Source organism: Palaemon carinicauda, chromosome 28 (assembly GCF_036898095.1).
Source record: "Palaemon carinicauda isolate YSFRI2023 chromosome 28, ASM3689809v2, whole genome shotgun sequence".
Taxonomy (NCBI): Eukaryota; Metazoa; Arthropoda; class Malacostraca; order Decapoda; family Palaemonidae; genus Palaemon; species Palaemon carinicauda.
Genome location: NC_090752.1, coordinates 60,385,077 through 60,405,333, shown reverse-complemented (window position 1 = coordinate 60,405,333; position 20,257 = coordinate 60,385,077). Strand labels below are relative to the sequence as shown.

At 40.6% G+C, this 20,257-nt stretch overlaps 2 protein-coding genes across 2 annotated transcripts in view; both read right to left on the bottom strand.

The window, feature by feature from the left end:
- The window catches only part of LOC137621635 (triosephosphate isomerase-like), a 41,466-nt gene extending 40,701 nt beyond the window's left edge, over positions 1 to 765 (bottom strand). The window contains exon 1 of the mRNA XM_068352103.1: positions 567 to 765. Coding sequence (XP_068208204.1) covers positions 567 to 681 — 115 coding nt within the window. The 5' untranslated portion in view covers positions 682 to 765. The remainder of the gene's footprint in view (positions 1 to 566) is intronic.
- An 8,921-nt stretch (positions 766 to 9,686) lies between these two features.
- The window catches only part of LOC137621631 (putative uncharacterized protein DDB_G0271606), a 36,369-nt gene continuing 25,798 nt past the window's right edge, over positions 9,687 to 20,257 (bottom strand). Inside the window, exons 5-7 of the mRNA XM_068352094.1 lie at positions 19,724 to 19,820; positions 19,054 to 19,304; positions 9,687 to 11,434 (exon numbers count right to left, since the gene is read on the bottom strand). Of these exons, the coding sequence (XP_068208195.1) occupies positions 10,342 to 11,434; positions 19,054 to 19,304; positions 19,724 to 19,820 (1,441 nt within the window). The 3' untranslated portion in view covers positions 9,687 to 10,341. The remainder of the gene's footprint in view (positions 11,435 to 19,053; positions 19,305 to 19,723; positions 19,821 to 20,257) is intronic.

Sequence of the window (20,257 nt, the reverse complement as noted above, 5' to 3'; positions counted from 1 at the left end):
AACAAAATGACCAACATGGATACGAGAGCAAACTAAAGTAGAGGATATTCTAACATGTAATAAAAAGAAATGGACACGGACTTGACAAATAATAAGAATGAAAGATAACAGACGGACATTATGATTAACAGAATGGATCCCTAGAGATTGAAAAAACCAGGAGGGAAAGGAAGAGAAAACGATGGATTGACGAGCTAAGAAAATTTGAGGGTATAAAGTGGTATAGAAAGACTATAAATATAAGGGAGTGAAAGGTCATGTCTGGGGTCTTTGTCCTGCAGTAGACTAGCACCGGCTAGTGATATTGATGACGTGAATTGGAAGGAAAATATCAAGTGAAAATGTATTGATTAGCGAATGAATAGAGAAGCAACTTTTGTTTCAATGACTAAATATCTTCCAGATCTTCATAAATTTACTGATATCGATCATACATTGTCAGAAATGTCTTTTATTGTGGTAATTACCAAAAGTCATATCAATAATTTATTAATAAAATACAAAAATCGAGATTTTGAATTTTAGTTCCTCACGTAGTTCTCCCTATCACTGAAACCGTGACTTACCAGTGTTTGGGTTCAAAGGTCCTTTCTTCAAAAAATCAATGATTCCATCGATTGAAGCTTTGTTCCCATTCATCTTCCAATTGCCACCGACGAAAAATTTCCTCGAGGAAGACATTTTTTCAGTAGTTTAAATCCTTCACCAAACAGTGACAAGTAACAACGTCGTCTGCAGAGTCTTCTACTACCTTGCAGTGTTGCCAAACATCATTCATATATGTATAGTTTTCTTAATGCTGTGCGAGAGAATTTACATGACATATTAGTTGAATATAACACGATTAAATACAAATAAATGTTATTTAAATATCATATGCAAATAATCTTATATAAAACAAAATGATTTAATCTATGCAAATTAACATTACGGTCAGACCTTCCTGTGAGCTACCATTTAGTTTCAGCCACGAATTAAGCTTATCCATACAATAATAGGAGAAACAGAATCTTTGTGTTAAAATTTATAGTTAAGGAACCTTTTATGAAAAAATCCCTTAGATATAAGTACAAATTAAATGGAATTTTGATTTTTTCAAATAATTTGTGAAACTGGCAACATTGTAACTTATACTTCTGGTGTTTGAACATTGGGGGCGTTTTAATTTTGACAGCTATATCTGGTATTAAGAGAATTTAACGTATAACAGAGATAATCAAGGTCTTTGCTAAATTTACTGCTTTATAACATCTATTTGTAATTCATAAGCAATTTAAATATGAATAATTATGGTATTGTAATGCATTTCATAGAGTTACTCACAATGATGCAACGTTAGCAGACACACCTTCCCTATATTTTTTTTTCTCTTTTGCCTACTCTTATTGATATTCGTGACTTTCTATAAAACATTCATTACTGCAATTGGTCAATTATAGGTTAGAAAAGGACAATGGGTTAACAAGTTTATTCCAAGAAGGCTATTAACTCTCGCAATTGTATATATATATATATATATATATATATATATATATATATATATATATATATATATATATATATATATATATATATATATATATATATATATATATGTGTGTATATATATATATATATATATATATATATATATATATATATACTCTATCACCTTTATCTTTGGAGGTGCTGGTATCAGAATACCCTGTATTAGTGTTCAGAAGTGAAGATGGCAAGGGTCTGAGAGAGAGAGAGAGAGAGAGAGAGAGAGAGAGAGAGAGAGAGAGAGAGAGAGAGAGAGAGAGAGAGATCAGGCAACTAAATACAACAATGAGCACACACGACCACTAGCAGATACGATCAATACCAGTCTATTACTCATGTCATGTTACTATGGCAGACAATGCTAAAGCAAATAACAGAACAATGCTTATTCATACATACCTTCTCATGATCAGATAAATGAATGAAGATATTAATTCTATCACTTCAAAGGTAACTTAAGATATTGGTACTCTGTTATCTTTGATTACTTCCTTTACTGACATCTAGTCTACACATAATTATTTCTATTAACACTTTGAGTTTACTTTTTCCCTTTCTGTTGTTAAATGTGAAATAGGCTCTCACACTTTACACTTTCTGCCAAAACTCTTACCAAATTTGATTCTTCATCCAATCTTTTTTTTTTTCTCCATTACCTTTTAAAGGGCACTCATGAATGGCAGAGGCAAGGGACAGTGACATTGCCCTGGTTAGTAGGACAATGCCCCAGAGACTGATCATATATATATATATATATATATATATATATATATATATATATATATATACATACACACATATATATATATAATATATATATTATATATACATATATATAATATATATATATATATATATATATATATATATATATATATATATATATATATATATATATATATGATGAGTCCCCAAACCCATCTCCATCCAAACTAGGAGAGGCCAATGGATACTGATGACTCAACAGGTAGAACTATAGCCTTCCCCAAACACCAATTCTTAGCTCACAAGGATGGTGCGGTTGCAGACAACAAGAAATCATCTAGCTTGAGCGAGACTTGAACCCCAGTCCGGCAAATTGCTAGGCAGAGTTGTTTCGAATAGGCTACAACCCTACTTCTTTACCTAACACCCTCCTCATCAACGTTCCCCCTTCCTTCCCAATCACATGTCAAAACCATTTAAGTATATGAACCTTAAAGCCTGGCACTGATGCCTGGAAGGCCATTCAAAACCCATGTGTAACTAGGGGGAAACCTATTCAAAACCCTATTGGGAACATCCCTTCCTGGTGATCTGACGGACTAGGGTTCGAGCCCTGCTCAAGCTCGATAGTTTCTTGTAATGTCTGCAACTTCCCCATCCTTGTCAGCTAGGGATGTAGAGTTTGGAGTATTCTGCAGGTTTACCTGCCGAGTCATCAGCAGTCATTGCCTGGCACTCCCTGGTCCTACCTTGGGTGCTGATATGTATATATGGTCAGTCTCTAGGACATTATCCTCTCCACCTGCCTCTACCATTCATGAGCGACCTTTAAACTTGGTTACAGTACAGTATGAGATTAAAAACACTGGACAACAGTATGGAAATACTGTAGGCCTATAATGTAAAAGGCTAAAAGTAAAGTGGAGTTAAAGATTGGAAGGACTTTATAAACCTATAAATGATGCCTAGAGTGGATCACTTCAGGTGCACTGGCGGCACTAAACCCCATATGGGCCATCTCAATATTTGGGAACTCAATGTTATTTTTAGGCCCCAGGAACATCTTTACACCCATTCTTCGTTTGTAATACAATCTTCCCATGAATCTTGACATTCTATGTTCACAAATCTTAGCATTTCAATTTTACTTATCAGTACTCATTTCTCCTATACTGTACAGTATATGGTCATACAGGCCTATTGTAAAAATCTTAAGTGTTTGTGCTCTCTATTAAATGGACATTCTTATTTACCAGTTGTGTAACTATGAACCTTCATTTCATCCATAACACAGCTATTCTATAGTTTTTTTATGCCCCCTGTGGCCGCAGGGGCATAAAAACAATTAGAATAGCGCCAACGGTCTCCCTGCGTGTCGTAAGAGGCGACTAAAAGGGATGGGACGAGGGGGCTGGGAACCCCCTCTCCTATATATAATCCTGCGAGACGTCAACAAAGAGATGGAGCTGGGGGGAGAGTGACTGCTCCCCGCACTCTAGTACCCTGCTGCTTCCTCCGGTGCCTTAGATGACCGCGGAGGTAGCAGCAGTAGGGGATTCAGCATTATGAAGCTTCATCTGTGGTGGATAACGGGGGAGGGTGGGCTGTGGCACCCTAGCAGTACCAGCTGAACTCGGTTGAGTCCCTTATCAGGCTGGGAGGAACGTAGAGAGTAGAGGTCCCCTTTTTGTTTTGTTTCATTTGTTGATGTCGGCTACCCCCCAAAATTGGGGGAAGTGCCTTGGTATATGTATGTATATTGGTCCAAACTTTCAACTGCTCAATTCAGTGTCACCAAGGTAATAAAAATATTCTACCTCTTCTAAAATTAATCATTTATCTCAATAGGGTTTTGACCCACACACTCCCATTTTCGTTTATAGAATTTGGGCTATATGGCCCAGTCCTGTGGCCTGAGAGACCATTCAGTAACTAAGAGAAAGCCTGCCATTGCAATGTTAAAAGAAGCTGGACAGTTAGCAGGAAGGAAGAAAGACCTTCTAGTAATGCCTAGGGTGTGACAAGCAACGTGTACTGATGGCCTTAAGACGCTTTGGAAGATCTTCCCCCTCCGGATACTGTATCTTACTTCACATACATTTTGCTATCCAGACCCTCTCTAGTAGCACTATCTATTTTACCTATTATCACAAGTTAAGATCATCCTCAACCTTTTGCACAAAAGGTATATGGTCACGTACCTGATCGTACTTTGTCCTTTGCTTCCTTTCAGATGCCGCGAGCTTTGCTTTACTTACGTTGATTTCCGGTCCTCTCCTCTCCGTTTTAGTGTTCCACATCTTACACACGTAATAAATCTAATTTGCAAGTGGTAATTTTCAATTTACAATGCCTTTAGCAGAATGGTTCTGAGTATCTGCAGAAGAACAACATTATTAACATTATCTATTTTTCGCCTATTCAACTACACAATTCTAGACTACCTAAATTCAGTACCCCAACAACATATCTGATGAAGGGTATCATCAAAAATAGCTCAAGAATTAATAACACAATGTACTTTCCCAAAGGAAAAATTGACAACATTGCACATGCAAAGATGAAAAATCTTTTTCTTTCTCTATCATGAATTCAACAGTACTTTGATAAGATGAAACTCTTTTCTTATCAACCCATTATCTATAAAACAGAAAAATGTTGATTTCTAATCCTATCCATATGTTAAGGAAGTAGTTTCCTGTACATTACATACTGGACTAAATAAGAGATTATTCTTATAGCATTTTGAACAATAAATTAGTATACACTACATGGTTTGATTAATAAGAGTTGTAGACTGTCCTATCTTTACTATCCCTAACAAGGCAGCTGACATGCCACAAAAGGTTCATACAAGTTCCAAATCCTTCCTGAAAATACAAAAATTTCCACAATACATTTAATCAAACTCATTGCAAAAAGTATCCACCATAACTATTGTTGATGAGAATCACTGCAATATCAGTATGCACAGTAGTCTACTAGCCCCTTTTTGGTTAAACATTATGATATTTTAATTATAAAATAAATTTTTGAATATACTTACCCGGTGAATATATAATAGCTGCAACTCTGCGACTCGACAGAAAACACACTCAAAAAACTCGCGAGCGATCGCTATGAAGGTTGCGGGCGTGCCCACCAGCGCCAACTGTCGGCCAGATACCACTCTTGTATGTAAACAAAACCCTCAATTCTTCTCGTCCCGCTGCGTCTCTATTGGGGAGGAAGGGAGGGTCATTTAATTTATATATTCACCGGGTAAGTATATTCAAAAATTTATCTTATAATTAAAATATAATTTTTAAATATTTAACTTAGCCGGTGAATATATAATAGCTGATTCACACCCAAGGAGGTGGGTAGAGACCAGAGTTAATTATGTTTACAGCGTATAAGCTAAGAGTTTTTTTCATTTTGACAGTTATCAATATAACAAAATCAAAATATATAGGTACCTGGTAAGGAAGTTGACTTAGACAATTACTCTGCCTTGTAAGTCTGTCTTCCTCACGGAGCCCAGCGATCCTCTTAGGATCTGTCTGAAGCTGCGGGCAGTCAGACTCTGCCGCGCGAGGACTTGGCTCCTTTCCTCTTTCCTCTCTTTCCTTCGGCACGAGTACTTCCCCTGCTTGGGGCTCTGCCACGAAAGGGCGGAATAAACCTGGACGCTGGAGTGTCTATCCTAGGTCTAGCAGAAAAGGCAGTCGAAGGAGTTTCTTTGCGAGCCGAGGACGCTACCAAGTCATGGGTGTCCTTCTGCACTAGGGACAACGCTATGTCCTTAACCAAAAGTTCAGGAAACAAAAACTTAGATAAAGGGGCAAAGAGTAGCTCAGATCGTTGACAGGGCGTCACTCCTGCTGACAGAAAAGAGCACAGAGACTCTCGCTTCTTTAGGACTCCTGAAGTAAACGAGGAGGAGAGCTCATTGGATCCATCGCGGATGGCCTTATCCATGCAGGACATAATGAGTAAGGAGACATCTCTATCGGCCGATGAGATTTTCCTACTCAAGGCTCCCAAACACCAGTCAAGGAAGTTGAAAACTTCAAACGCTCTAAAAATGCCTTTAAGTAAATGGTCAAGGTCTGAGGATGACCAACTAATCTTCGAGCGTCTCATGGCTAGGCGGCGGGGAGAGTCTACAAGACTTGAGAAGTTGCCCTGGGCAGAGGCAGGAACTCCCAAGCCGAGAACTTCTCCCGTGGCATACCAGACGCTCGATCTAGACGAGAGTTTAGATGGGGGGAAGGCAAAGGCCGTCTTCCCTAAACTCCTCTTGGTTTCCAACCAATCGCCTAACAGCCGTAAAGCTCTCTTGGATGAGAGAGAGAGAACGAGTTTTGTAAAGGCTGGCATGTCAGCAGGAACGCCTAAAACAAACTCCGACGGCGGCGAACGAGGAGCCACAGAGACAAAGTGTTCAGGAAACAACTCTTTAAAAATGAGCATGACTTTTTTAAAGTCCATAGATGGCGGAACTGCTCTAGGTTCATCAATATCTGAAGGATGATCCTCAGGCTGAGGGTCAGCAACGTCCTCATCCGAAAGTTCCTCATCTGACAACTGATGAGAAACAAGCAAAGGGGTTGGCAATGCTTGACACGCAGCGTCCACCCGCACTGGTGCATAAGTGGCGGACCAGGACGCAGCGTCCTGAAACTGCTTGACAGTCTGAGAACTGTCAACAACAACAGGTGCGTGAGGACGCACAGCGTCCACCCGAGACTGCTTAGACCGTCTAGGCTGCGCAGCCAAAACAACTCTAGGTTGCGGAGGTTGACGCACAGCGTCAAAACAAGTCAACTCCGATGGTTGGCGAACGTCCTGAACGTCACCAGGCGCATCAGCGAGTTGCCTAATGTCCACATGCGGCTGACAATCCACACGAGACCGCATCGAGTGTGGTACTACCCCCACCGCTTGACGTGAGATGGCTAAACCAACGTCAACAGGACGCACAACAGAACGCTTGGGTGGCTGAAGGCCAGGATCTCGATGAGATAAACGGCTAGGCTCAACGGAAACCTTATCAGCATTGTAGTCTTCCATAAGGGACGCAAGCTTAGACTGCATGTCCTGCAGTATAACCCATTTAGGGTCCACGGGAATGGGTGCGGTAACAGACGGGGTTAGCGTCTGAGACGGCACAACTTTGCCTTTCTTAGGCGGCGAGCAGTCATCCGATGACTGCAACGGGTCCGAACTGTCCCAATGACTACATCCAGGACGTTGGACCTGTCCTGAAGGGACCGACTTCCGTTTAAGAGGCCTAGAAACCTTGCTCCACGGTTTCTTGCGTGAAAAGCCTTCGGAAGACGAGGTAAAAATGGGCTCTCTCGTCTTATGGTAGGGGCGATCTTGCTGAGATACGCCTGATACCATAGAGGGAACGTCTGTTCGCTGATCAAGGCCTCTCGAACCCATAAGTCGTACGACATTACTTCTCCCCTGGGCTTGGGAGCTTGCAAGAGGTCCCGGACTAGGTGAACGACAGGCACGAACAGACGAACCCTCGGTCGCAACACTGTTCACAACACTTTGCGCACTAATCACTTTCCCACTTTCCGCCGTGGCACTATGACACTTAAGTTCCTTCACGTCAGCCATGAGTTGATTACGGTCACTTGCTAACGCTTCAACTCTCTCCCCCAAGGCATGAATAGCACGTAACATGTCTTGCATAGACGGTTCCTGAGTGCTAGAAGGGGGGTTAGGAACAACCACTACAGGGGAAGGATTAGGTTCAGGGGCATGTGGAGAGGAAAAATCTACGGACCTAGATGAACTTCTCCTTAACCTATCTCTCTCTAGTCTACGTGCATATTTATCGTATTCGAGCCAATCGAATTCCGAAAGGCCCACGCATTCCTCACACCGATCTTCCAATTGACAGGTTTTACCCCGACAATTGGAACAAACAGTATGTGGGTCGAGAGAAGCCTTTGGAAGACTCCTATTACAGTCCCTAGCATTACACTTTCGAAATCTAGGTACTTGAGAAAGGTCAGCCATTTTGAATTAGTCAAAGAAAATTCCAAAAACAATCCAAGTCATCAACAAATAATCCGATTCAATAAAGAGTTCAAGAGTTTATGTTGAGGAAAAACACCTGCACTGCGAAAGCTCAAACCAAAATAAAGTACTTCACCAAATATGATGAGAAAACTCCAGGTTCTACAGCGAGTATGAATACGTCTTGTCGTCAACGTCGACAGAGAAGAATTGAAGGTTTTGTTTACATACAAGAGTGGTATCTGGCCGACAGTTGGCGCTGGTGGGCACACCCGCAACCTTCATAGCGATCGCTCGCGAGTTTTTTGAGTGTGTTTTCTGTCGAGCCGCAGAGTTGCAGCTATTATATATTCACTGGCTAAGTTAAATATTTAAAACCTACATTTCAACATCAAAGAAATCTGTACTTCGGTTTCAAGAGAATTAAAAACAGTGGTGTTAATGGTATCAGGCATATGCCCTACAGGATGGATGTTCAAAACAAACTCATTTGACACTTCTTTTAACACCTAATTACTAAACTAAGCTTGTTGAAACACCTCGTACAGCAGCCATCAAAGAAATCTACTTCAGAGTTCTTTGAAACTCCCACAGATCCGTGTAGAAATTTATGCAACTTTCCACCCAAAAGGTTGTATGTGAACCAACAAACTAACAAGAGATAACATTCCTCATATCTTTTCTATCTTTATAAAATAAAATAGAGATTTTGCTAAGGCATTCATACAGTAGTTTAAAAAAAAAAAAAGGAATATAGTCTCAATTCAGGTTTTATCCTTCTCTTCTAGGAGGACACTCCAAAATCAAACCATTGTTCTCTTGTCTTGGGTATTGCCATAGCCTCTGTACCATGGTCTTCCACGATCTTGGATTAGAGTTCTCTTGCTTGAGGGTACACTCGAGCACACTATTCTATCTTATTTCTCTTCCTCTTGTTTTGTTCAAGTTTTTATAGTTTACATAGGAAATATTTATTTTAATGTTGTTACTGTTCTTTAAATATTCTATTTTTCCTTGTTTCCTTTCCTCACTGTTGGAAGCCCTGGGCTTATGGAATCCTCCTTTTCCAACTAGGGTTGTAGATTAGCAAGTAATAATAATAATAATAATAATAATAATAATAATAATAATAACAAAAATAATACATACATATACCAAGGCACTTGCCCCAATTTTGGGGGGTAGCTGACATCAAACAAATGAAAAAAAAAAAGGGGACCTCTCCTCTCTACGTTCCTCCCACCCTGACAAGGGACTCAACCGAGTTTGGCTGGTACTGCTAGGGTGCCACAGCCCACCCTCCCCCGTTATCCACCACAGATGAAGCTTCATAACGCTGAATCCCCTACTGCTGCTAATAATAATAATAATAATAATAATAATTATAATAATAATAATAATAATAACCAAGAATGATATAAATGGATTAAAGGCAAGAGTAACCTTCAGATACTTTTTATTAAAGGAGAACCGATTTGTGACAGTTTCAGGGCAATACTTTCAGATTTTATATATTAGTCCAAAAATAATTATAATGTATTTCATTCTCTAATGGTTAACATATATTAAAAAAAACTTATCTACAGTTTTACACAATAAAAAGACATTATATTTCACATCTATATAAAACATTTCTAAAAAAATATAGTCTAGAGCTGAAGATTAATGAATGTGTCACCGGAAGATTGTGGACATAGAAATATGGATTATCCAATAAATTTGCATATATTAAGTTTGGACATTGTATCTTATCTAATGCTCCTAAGTGGAGTCAAATCAAAAAGATGCAATCACAGACTATACAAAAATATTTGCTTTAAATATTCAGGTTATTTCTTTTTACAATACACTCTAAGTACCAAAATAAAATCAAGAAAAAGTAAATACAGTATATATAGCAAAGTACAAAAGTAATTTAAGCTCTACATATATCTATTACAGTAACAAAAGAACAGTAAATGCAACCCGTGAATTAACTGTTGATGATGCAACAATCAATTTAAGTGGTCTTATACACCTCATATCACAAGAATACAATTACTGTAACAGAACAAGCTTTTATCAACCAGCCAAAAATTCACCATTCACATTGACCTAGTGAAGCTCTTCAACATTCACTGACATCACTGATTTTAACGTACTAGTTCCCTTCAGGATAACTGATGAATAATCACCACTGCTTCTTGTATAGACAGGTGGAGACACTTCTTGGACTCTTGTTGACTCCATCGTTGGGTTCTGTAGCTCGTTAACAGAATGAATCATCTCCCTTTGCGAATTCTCTTTTCCATCCAAAGTGTCACGTTCTCTTGCAAATCTTGGTAACGAGATTCCTTGAAGAAATTCGCTGTCTTCACGTGAAGTCATCTCATTCTGGCTATCTTCGCTGACAGTGCTGAATGAAGGATAGACAGGATCATCCATAACTTGGCCCTCCCTATGTGCCTTATCACTAATGAGAACAGCTAAATCATCATCAACTAGATTCAGTTCAACTGCAGAACAGGGGGTCACACTATGTCTTACACTTTCATTTTCATGATTTGATCTTTTAGAAGGGAAATTAGGTCTATCTTTGACAGAATTATGACCGGAAGAACCAGGCCCTTTCTGATTTCCATTAAAGTTGTAATTCTGCTTTGAAACATCATATTTCAGAGGGCTAGAATTGGAGTTGCTGTTCAATAACTCTACTGACGGAAAAGCAGACTGATACACGGGTATTTGTTCCGATGACACTGACATATTTCTAGTTATGCTTGGCACTGTAGTTTCTTGACTCTGCCCATTAGCTTCTAGCACATGTTGGTTTGAGTTACGAAACCCACCATAATTCTTTTGGTTCTGCTGTAGGCTGGAAGAGGGTTTTGCATTTGATGACAGGTCAGGAATGCCTCTCTCACACCTTGATTCCTGTCTGTCCAAGTGAGGGGAACCCACCTTGGATGTTACACGAGAACTAGTTTTCTCTTCATAGGCAGAATCAACTTCACTTTCTCCTTGGTTGGATGATGACTTTTCAGGGATCAATTTTTCTGGGATGGTCCCTCTTAGTTGACGCTCAACCAAATCCAGATTTGGTGCAGACCCTGAGAGCTTAGAGGACGACAAACCTGATAGACGTGAACGTGAACGACGTTCACTGTCCAGGTCTCCATAAGCTTTTGTTAATTGAATTTGCAAATCCCTGAAAATAAAATAACCACTGTAAATAATATGCAAAATCTTCACACACTGAATTAAGAATTCATAAATTTGTAAAAAAAATATGATAATGTAAGTGACAGTTTTTTTAGGAATGCAATACTGTACTTCACCTGCATTACATTTCCTGCCAGGACACTAAGAGAGTTTTTCCAATATTTGCCCAAAATAACAAATTAGAATTTCACTAAAAAAACATGATTGAAATTAACATGAATTCTAAATTCCTCCCTAAGAATATTCTACTTTCCTTGGCTTAAAAATGATATTTTAATTATAAAATAAATTTTTGAATATACTTACACGGTGAATATATAATAGCTGAGCCTCCGGCGGCTCGACAGAAAAACACACAAAAACTCGCGAGGAATCGCTATGAAGGTTGCGGGTGTGCCCACTAGCGCCAACTATCGGCCAGATACCGCATATACATGTAAACAGACCCAATTTTTCTCATCCCGCTGGGTCTCTATCGGGGAGGAAGGGGGGGCCTTTAATTTATATATTCACCGGGTAAGTATATTCAAAAATTTATTTTATAATTAAAATATCATTTTTAAATATTTAACTTAGCCAGTGAATATATAATAGCTGATTCACACCCATGGTGGTGGGTAGAGACCAGAGTTAATTAAGTTTACAGCGTATATGCTTAGAGTTTTTGACAGTTATATCATAACAAAACCCAAATATATAAAGGTACCTGGTAAGGAAGTTGACTTAGACGATTACTCTGCCTTATTAGTCTGTCTTCCTCACGAAGCCCAGCGATCCTCTTAGGATGCTGAAAGACTCCCAGGAGCTGAAGTATTAAGGGCTGCAACCCATACAACAGGACCTCATCAAACCCCTAATCTGGGCGCTCTCAAGAAATTACATTTGACCACCCGCCAAATAAAAAAAGGCTGCGAAAGGCTTCTTAGCCTTCCGTACAACCCAATTTAAAAAAAAAAACATTTCAAGAGCAGATTAAAAGGATATTGGAATTAAGGGAATGTAGTGGTAGAACCCTTACCCACTACTGCATTCGCTGTAACGAATGGACCCAGTGTGTAGCAGTCCTGGTAAAGATTCTGGACATCTTTTAAGTAAAATGACGCGAATACCGATTTGCTTCTCCAAACGGTCGCGTCCATAATACTTTGCAGAGATTTATTTTGCTTAAAGGCCACGGAAGTTGCTATAGCTCTTATTTCGTGCGTCTTAACCTTAAGCAAGCATCGGTCTTTTTCATTCAAGTGAGAATGAGCCTCTCTTATTAAAAGTCTGATAAAATATGACAAAGCATTCTTTGACATAGGCAATGATGGTTTCTTAACTGAGCACCATAATGCCTCAGATCCACCTCGTAAGGACTTAGTACGAGCTAAGTAGAACTTAAGAGTTCTAACTGGACACAGCACTCTTTCAAGTTCGTTGCTTACGATCTCTGACAGGCAAGGTATATCAAAAGACTTAGGCCAAGGACGAGAAGGCAGTTCATTTTTGGCCAGGAAACCAAGTTGAAGTGAACATGTGGCTTTTTCTGTAGAAAAGCCGATGTTCTTACTGAAGGCATGAATTTCACTGACCCTTTTAGCCGAAGCCAAGCACACTAGGAAAAGCGTCTTGAGGGTGAGATCCTTCAGGGAGGCTGAATGTAATGGCTCAAACCTGTCTGACATGAGGAACCTTAGGACCACGTCTAAGTTCCATCCAGGAGTTGCCAAACGACGTTCCTTAGAGGTCTCGAAAGACTTAAGGAGATCTTGGAGATCTTAATTGTTGGAAAGATCTAAGCCTCTATGACGAAAGACCGAAGCCAACATTTCTCCTGTAGCCCTAAATCGTGGGAGCTGAGAGGGAGCGAACATTTCTCAGATGTAAAAGAAAATCTCCGATTGGGCTACAGAGGTACTGGAAGAGGACATAGATGCTGGCTTGCAGCAATCTTGAAAGACTTCCCACTTCGACTGGTATACTCTGAAGGTAGAAGCTCTCCTAGCTCTCGCAATCGCACTGGCTGCCTCCTTCGAAAAGCCTCGAGCTCTTGAAAGTCTCTCGATAGTCTGAAGGCAGTCAGACGAAGCGCGGGGAGGCTTTGATGAACATTCTTTACGTGGGGCTGACGTAAGAGATCTACCCTTAGAGGAAGACTTCTTGGAATGTCTACCAGCCATTGAAGTACCTCGATGAACCACTCTCTCGCGGGCCAGAGGGTAGCAACCAACGTCAACCCTGTCCCTTCGTGAGAGGCGAACTTCTGCAGTACCTTGTTGACTATCTTGAATGGTGGGAATGCATATAAGTCCAGATGAGACCAATCCAGTAGAAACGCATCTATGTGGATTGCTTCTGTATCTAGGACTGGAGAGCAATAGATTGGTAACCTTTTGGTCAACGAGGAGGCAAAGAGGTCTATGGTGGGTTGACCCCAAGTAGCCCAAAGACTCTTGCCCACGTCCTTGTGGAGGGTCCATTCCGTGGGTATCACCTGACCCCTCCGACTGAGACCGTCTGCCAAGACGTTCAAGTCCCCCTGGATGAATCTCGTCAACAGGGAGATGCCTCGATTTCTTGACCATATGAGAAGGTCCCTTGCGATCTCGAGCAGCGTGAAGGAGTGTGTGCCTCCTTGCTTGGAGATGTACGCCAAAGCTGTGGTGTTGTCTGAGTTGACCTCTACCACTTAGTTTCGAAGAAGCTTTCGAATTTCATCAAGGCCAAGTGGACTGCTAATAGCTCCTTGCCGTTGATGTGCATGCTCTTCTGACTTGAGGTCCACAGACCCGAGCATTCCCGACCGTCCAGGGTCGCACCCCAACCCAAATCCGATGCGTCTGAGAACAACACGTGGTTTGGGTTCTTGACTGCTAGGGATAGTCCCTCTCTCAGACTGATATTGCTGTCCCACCATTTCAGGCATGCCTTTACTGGTTCGGAGACTGGGAATGATACCGTCTCTAACGTCTTGTCCTAGTTCCAGTGAGAGGCTAGATGGAACTGGAGAGGCAGAAGGTGTAGTCTCCCTTGCGAGACAAACTGCTCCAGGGATGAGAGTCCCTACGAGACTGTTCCAACTCCTGACTGAACAAACGTTCTCTTTTCAGCATTAGTTGGACTTCGAGCAGGGCTTGTTCTATTCGGGTGGCAGACGGAAAAGCCCGAAAAAACTGGACTGCGAATCTCCATCCCCAAATATAGAATAATCTGGGATGGGATCAGTTGGGACTTTTAGGTTGACCAAAAGTCCCAACTCCCTGGCCAGACTCAACGTCCAATGTAGATCCTGCAGACAGCGAAGACTGGACGATGCTCTGAGAAGCCAGTCGTCCAAGTACAGGGAGGCTCGGATTCCCGATAGATGGAGGGATTTTGCCACATTCCTCATGAGCCTCGTAAACACGAGAGGAGCAGGACTGAGGCCAAAGCACAGGGCTCGAAACTGGTACCCCACATTCCTGTAAACAAACCTCAGAAACGGTTGGGAATCCGGGTGTATAGGAATGTGGAAGTATGCCTCCTGAAGGACGAGAGAGACCATCCAGTCGCCTTCCATTAATGCTGTCAAGACAGCCTGGTAGACTTCATCGTGAAGTTTGTCTTGACAATGAACACATTGAGCGCACTTACCTCTTACGTACTCCTGCAGTGAACATGGCTGCCAGATCATTGGAGCCATCCCAGAGGGACTTGTTCCTGCAGAGAACGTGGCTGTCAAATTATTGGAGCCATCCCTGATAGCCTTGTTTATGCATGACATAATTGTAGAGCAAAACTTCAAACGCTCGAAAAAACTCCTAACAGGAGATGGTCTAGCTCTGAAGTCGACCATAAAATCTTGGAGCGTCTCATGGCCAGGCGCCAGGGAGAGTCTATGAGGTTTGAGAAGTCTATCTGGGCAGAGGCAGGAACTCCCAAGCCGAGAACTTCTCCCGTGTCATATCAGACTCTCGCTCTATAAGCCAGCTTAAAAGTAGGGAAAGCAAAGGCTGTCTCCCCCAAACTCCTCCTGGTGATTAACCAGTCGCCTAGCAAACGTAAAGCTCTCTTAGAAGAGCGAGAGAGCACTAGCTTAGAAAACAACGGCTTCGAAGTAGCTAGGCCTAGTGTAAACTCTGACGTTTAGGCGAACGAGGAGCAGCAGTTACAAAAAGATCCGGACAAAGATCCTTAAAAATCAGCATGATTTATTTAAAGTCCATAGAGGGCTGAGCAGCTTTAGGCTCCTCTCCGTCTGACAGAGTCCTCAAGGGAATATCAGTAGGAGGGGGATCAGCAACTTCCTCATCTGAAGGAACCTTGTCCGACAATTGCCGAGTCTCAAGCAAGGGAGAGACCTGCCGTGGTGGCAATGCTTGACAAGCAGAGTCCACACGCAAAGGAGCAACAGTAGCAGTCAAGGACGCTATGTCATGTAACTGCTTAAAGGACTGACCAGCAACAACAACAGGTGCGGGAGGACGCTCGACGTCAACTCGAGACTGCCTTGACTGCTTAGACTGAGCAGTCAAAACAACTCTTGACTGCGGTGCTTGACGCTCAACGTCAAAACAAGTCAACTATGCTGGTTGGTGAACGTCCTGAACGTCAACAAGAGCAAGCGGCAGCGGCTGAACGTCCACAAGCGGCTGAGAGTCAACACGGGACTGCATCGAGTGAGGCTCTACAAAACACGATTGACGTGACTTTGTAACGTCAATGTCAACAGGACGAGCAAAGGCTCGTTTGGGAGGCTGACGGCCAGGATCTCGATCAGCTAAGCGGCGAGGATCATCGTGAACCTGCTCAACAGAATAGTCCTCCATAGGAGAGGCAAGCTTATTCTGCATGTCTTGCCGTACAACCCATTTAGGATCAACGGGAATGGTTGCGGTAAGAGACGAGGGTAACGTCTGTGACTGCAAAACCTTGCCTACAATAAGACTCTCGGAGCCTGTGTTATGCTTTTGTTAAGGCGGCGAGCAGTCTTCCGAAGACTGCATAGGGTCAGAGCTGTCCCAATGGCTACAACCAGGACGCTGGACCTGTCCTGAAAGGACTGACTTTCGCTTAAAGGGCTTCGAAACCTTGCTCCACGGTTTCTTACGCGAAAAGCCTTCAGATGACGAGGAGAAAATCGTCTCGCTCGTCTTATGGTAGGGGCGGTCTTGGTGAGACACGCCTGAAACCATAGAGGGAACGTCTGTTCGCTGATCAAGGCCTCTCGAACCCATAAGTCGTACGACATTACTTCTCCCCTGGGCTTGGGAGCTTGCAAGAGGTCTCGGACTAGGCGAACGACAGGCACGAACAGACGAACCCTCGGTCGCAACACTGATAACACTTTGCGCAATTATCACTTTATCACTACGATTTTCTGTTTTGCACTTATTTCACTGAAATCGAATTTTTCAACAATTCACATTAGGCATGAATAAAACTGATTTCTACCTGAAGCACGCAATTCTACCCTCATCAAAAGGTTATAATTGCGAAATAAGTCGTATAATGTAAGCACATTAATACAAGCAAAAAAACAGTAAACATATTAAGATAAAAAGATCAGTGGCTGGGAAGGAGATTAAACACTAGTTCATTCAAAACTACGTTTTCAATCTCTCACCGTACAGTGCCTTGGGACGAGAATAAAAACTAAAAACGTTTTATCCTTTCTCCCCGTACAGAGACTAGGGACGAGAGTAAAAAACTGACTCGAGAACAACGTTACTCGCTTGGGACGAGAATAAAGATCGGAACGTTCTCTCTTCCTCTCTCTCTCTCCGTCTCTCTCTCTCTCTCTCTCTCTCTCTCTCTCTCTCTCTCTCTCTCTCTCTCTTGATTTCGCACCGAAGAGAAAAGCCCACTTACCTTTCGTCAATAAACAGGTTATTTGACCAAAGGAAAAAACTGAAAGGTTTTTCAATTAACAAGTTCCTTTAAAATAGTATTTAAAACATTTAAGTTTGAAAGAAGAATGAACAAAACGTCAGAATCGATTTACTCTTTCTGCAAAGTGAAACCGTGATTCTCTCTCTCTCTATCGTAACGATGGAGCGCAAACTGCGTAGCATAAATAAACTAAACGTTAGTTCATCTTTGAAACAGTACGAAGACTATTCAAAGAAAATCTTTCATAAAATATCTACTAAAAAATATTCATTTAATAAGTTTTAAATCATTAGCTCTGTAAAAGTTATTTACGATTGAAAGGGCTCAACGTTGTTTAACTTCGGTTTCCAAGTTAGGACCGCCTACTCTCGGATTAGGGGAGGAATAGGTAAGGTCGCATATAAACAAATCATTAAAATTTATCTTGATGTTTATTATAAATGGAAAGCTAATCGAAGAGGCCTAATAAAGGCGGTTGAGATATAAAATATATAGAGGAAAATCTATAATTAACAACAACAATTTATAACGTGATAAGATAATTGCTAAAAGCCTAAAACACACTTCCGTACTAAGGGAAGGGTCGGCCATTTAAAAGTCAAAGAAAGTCCAAAAAACAATCCAAAGTCATCAATAATTAAATCTATCCAAAAACGAGTTCAAGATTTAAGTTGAAGATAAAACACCTGCACTGCGAAAGCTCAAACCAAAAGGAAGTACTTCACCAAGACTGTTGAAAAACTCCAGGTTAACAGCGAGTAATGGTACGTCTTGTCGATCAGACCGACAGAGAAAAAATTGGGTCTGTTTACATGTATATGCGGTATCTGGCCGATAGTTGGCGCTAGTGGGCACACCCGCAACCTTCATAGCGATCGCTCGCGAGTTTTTGTGTGTTTTTCTGTCGAGCCGCCGGAGGCTCAGCTATTATATATTCACCGGCTAAGTTAAATATTTAAAAATTCCTTTTATCAAATGCAGCATAGAAAAATCTAAAGTTTGACAAGAAAATCGACTTGAAAGGTAACCATGTACCAAAAGGAAGAGACAGGGAGCAGAAGCGACCTCGTCCCTTAGACACACAGCAAATCAGCCCACTGAGATCATTTAGTGATACAAGTATACACACAATATTACCTAATACAATATCAACAGTTGACAAGCGGTATTTAAGGCCAAAGCTCAGGCATTGAGACCCCATGATAATAGGCGCTTGGTTAAAGGTATGTTCATCCAAGTAAAATAATGCTTACATGGAGTTAAAAGTGATGAAAAACAGAAAGATAGAAATCACTCAAAAAAAAACACTTAAATAATAAAGGTTCTAGAAATGGGGAGGAATTGCAAAAAGGTATACAGCATCAGTTGAAGAACGTAAAAATCTATTAATAACAAATAAAAGGAAAGAGTACAAGAAGAATAACAAGGGAATAATGAATAAGTGACAGCCTGACATGAACTGCTTTACACCTTGGAATAAAGAATAAGATAGGGAAAGTTTTGGTCATAGTCTAATTTAGGAGGTTAATTCTCATCAATAGAAATCTCAAAATACTTCCTTCTACTTCAATTGAATTGTCCACCATTCAAAGTACCGAGTACAATGCCTCAGTAAGAGTTAGGTTTGTCATTTCCTTTCAGCATATCACAGTTACCGTACTGATATACCCTGAAAGTTTGTTTATCTCAAATAAAAAGGCTTTAAATAAAACTGAAATAAAAATATATAATTAAGCTTAACAAGGCACTCACATAGTAATTTCACGGAGACGTCTAACTTCTTTTTTCAGACAGTCATTTTCCATTTGCAAAAGCAAAATGGCTGACTGATAATCTCTATCACTGGATGGAGTATTGGACTCCCAGTCTCGGGTTGGTCTTTCGACATGATTGCCTTCTGTTTGACATTCCTGACTCCGAGTTTGTCGAACTGTTTGGGTGACCTGTCCACTATTGATACCAGTGTTTCTATTTGCATCCACTTCTTGATTCTGAGATGTTAACTACAGGAGAAAAACAAGATTTTATAGCAATTATCCTACCTAATGGAGAATCCTGATACTGTGCTGTAGTACCATGAATACAATAAATAAAGTATATAAATTTTTATTGTTATTAAAATCACCAAAGAACACAACATTCCAGCAGTCTTGTGCATTTCTTCCAGACATGGACAGGAAAAAAGATGACAAAATTACATTGATAATAAATAAAAGTAAAGGCAGACTAAATTTTGCTTGTTAGATTTCACTTAATACCAATTACTGCTGAAGGTTAAACACTAATACAGAAATTAGATTCCTGTGATCTTGACCAGTAAAATAGGGTTCTTTTAATGCTGAATTAATTCCTACATACCGGTAATTAAAATACTGATGCAAACCCATTTATCACAAATATCCTTGATAGAAAAGAAACTCACCTTCTCCTGCATAGCTATAAGACGTGTGCTCAAAGTCCTGAGTTGCAGTATGTCGTTTTCCTGTCGAGCTATAATATTTTTCTGCCTTATTATTTCTCTGTAATAAAAGAAAACTACTGCTGATAGGAAGCGCTGAATAACTTTACATGCATTTCTCTGCTGAGACAGAAAAAAAACCTGCACAATATCATAAAAGGGCAGTAAAGACAAAAAAACATTTAAAACTCTTTGATTTGTTTGTTAAAATGTTATTTTTATTAATAAAATAAATTTTTGAATATACTTACCCGATAATCATGTAGCTGTCAACTCCGTTGCCCGACAGAATTCTATGGAGGGATACGCCAGCTATCACAATACTAGAAGGGGGTGTATTTACCAGCGCCACCTGTGGCCAGGTACTCAAGTACTTCTTGTTGACACCTCCTCAATTATTCCTCGGTCCACTGGTTCTCTATGGGGAGGAAGGGAGGGTCGATTAAATCATGATTATCGGGTAAGTATATTCAAAAATTTATTTTATTAATAAAAATA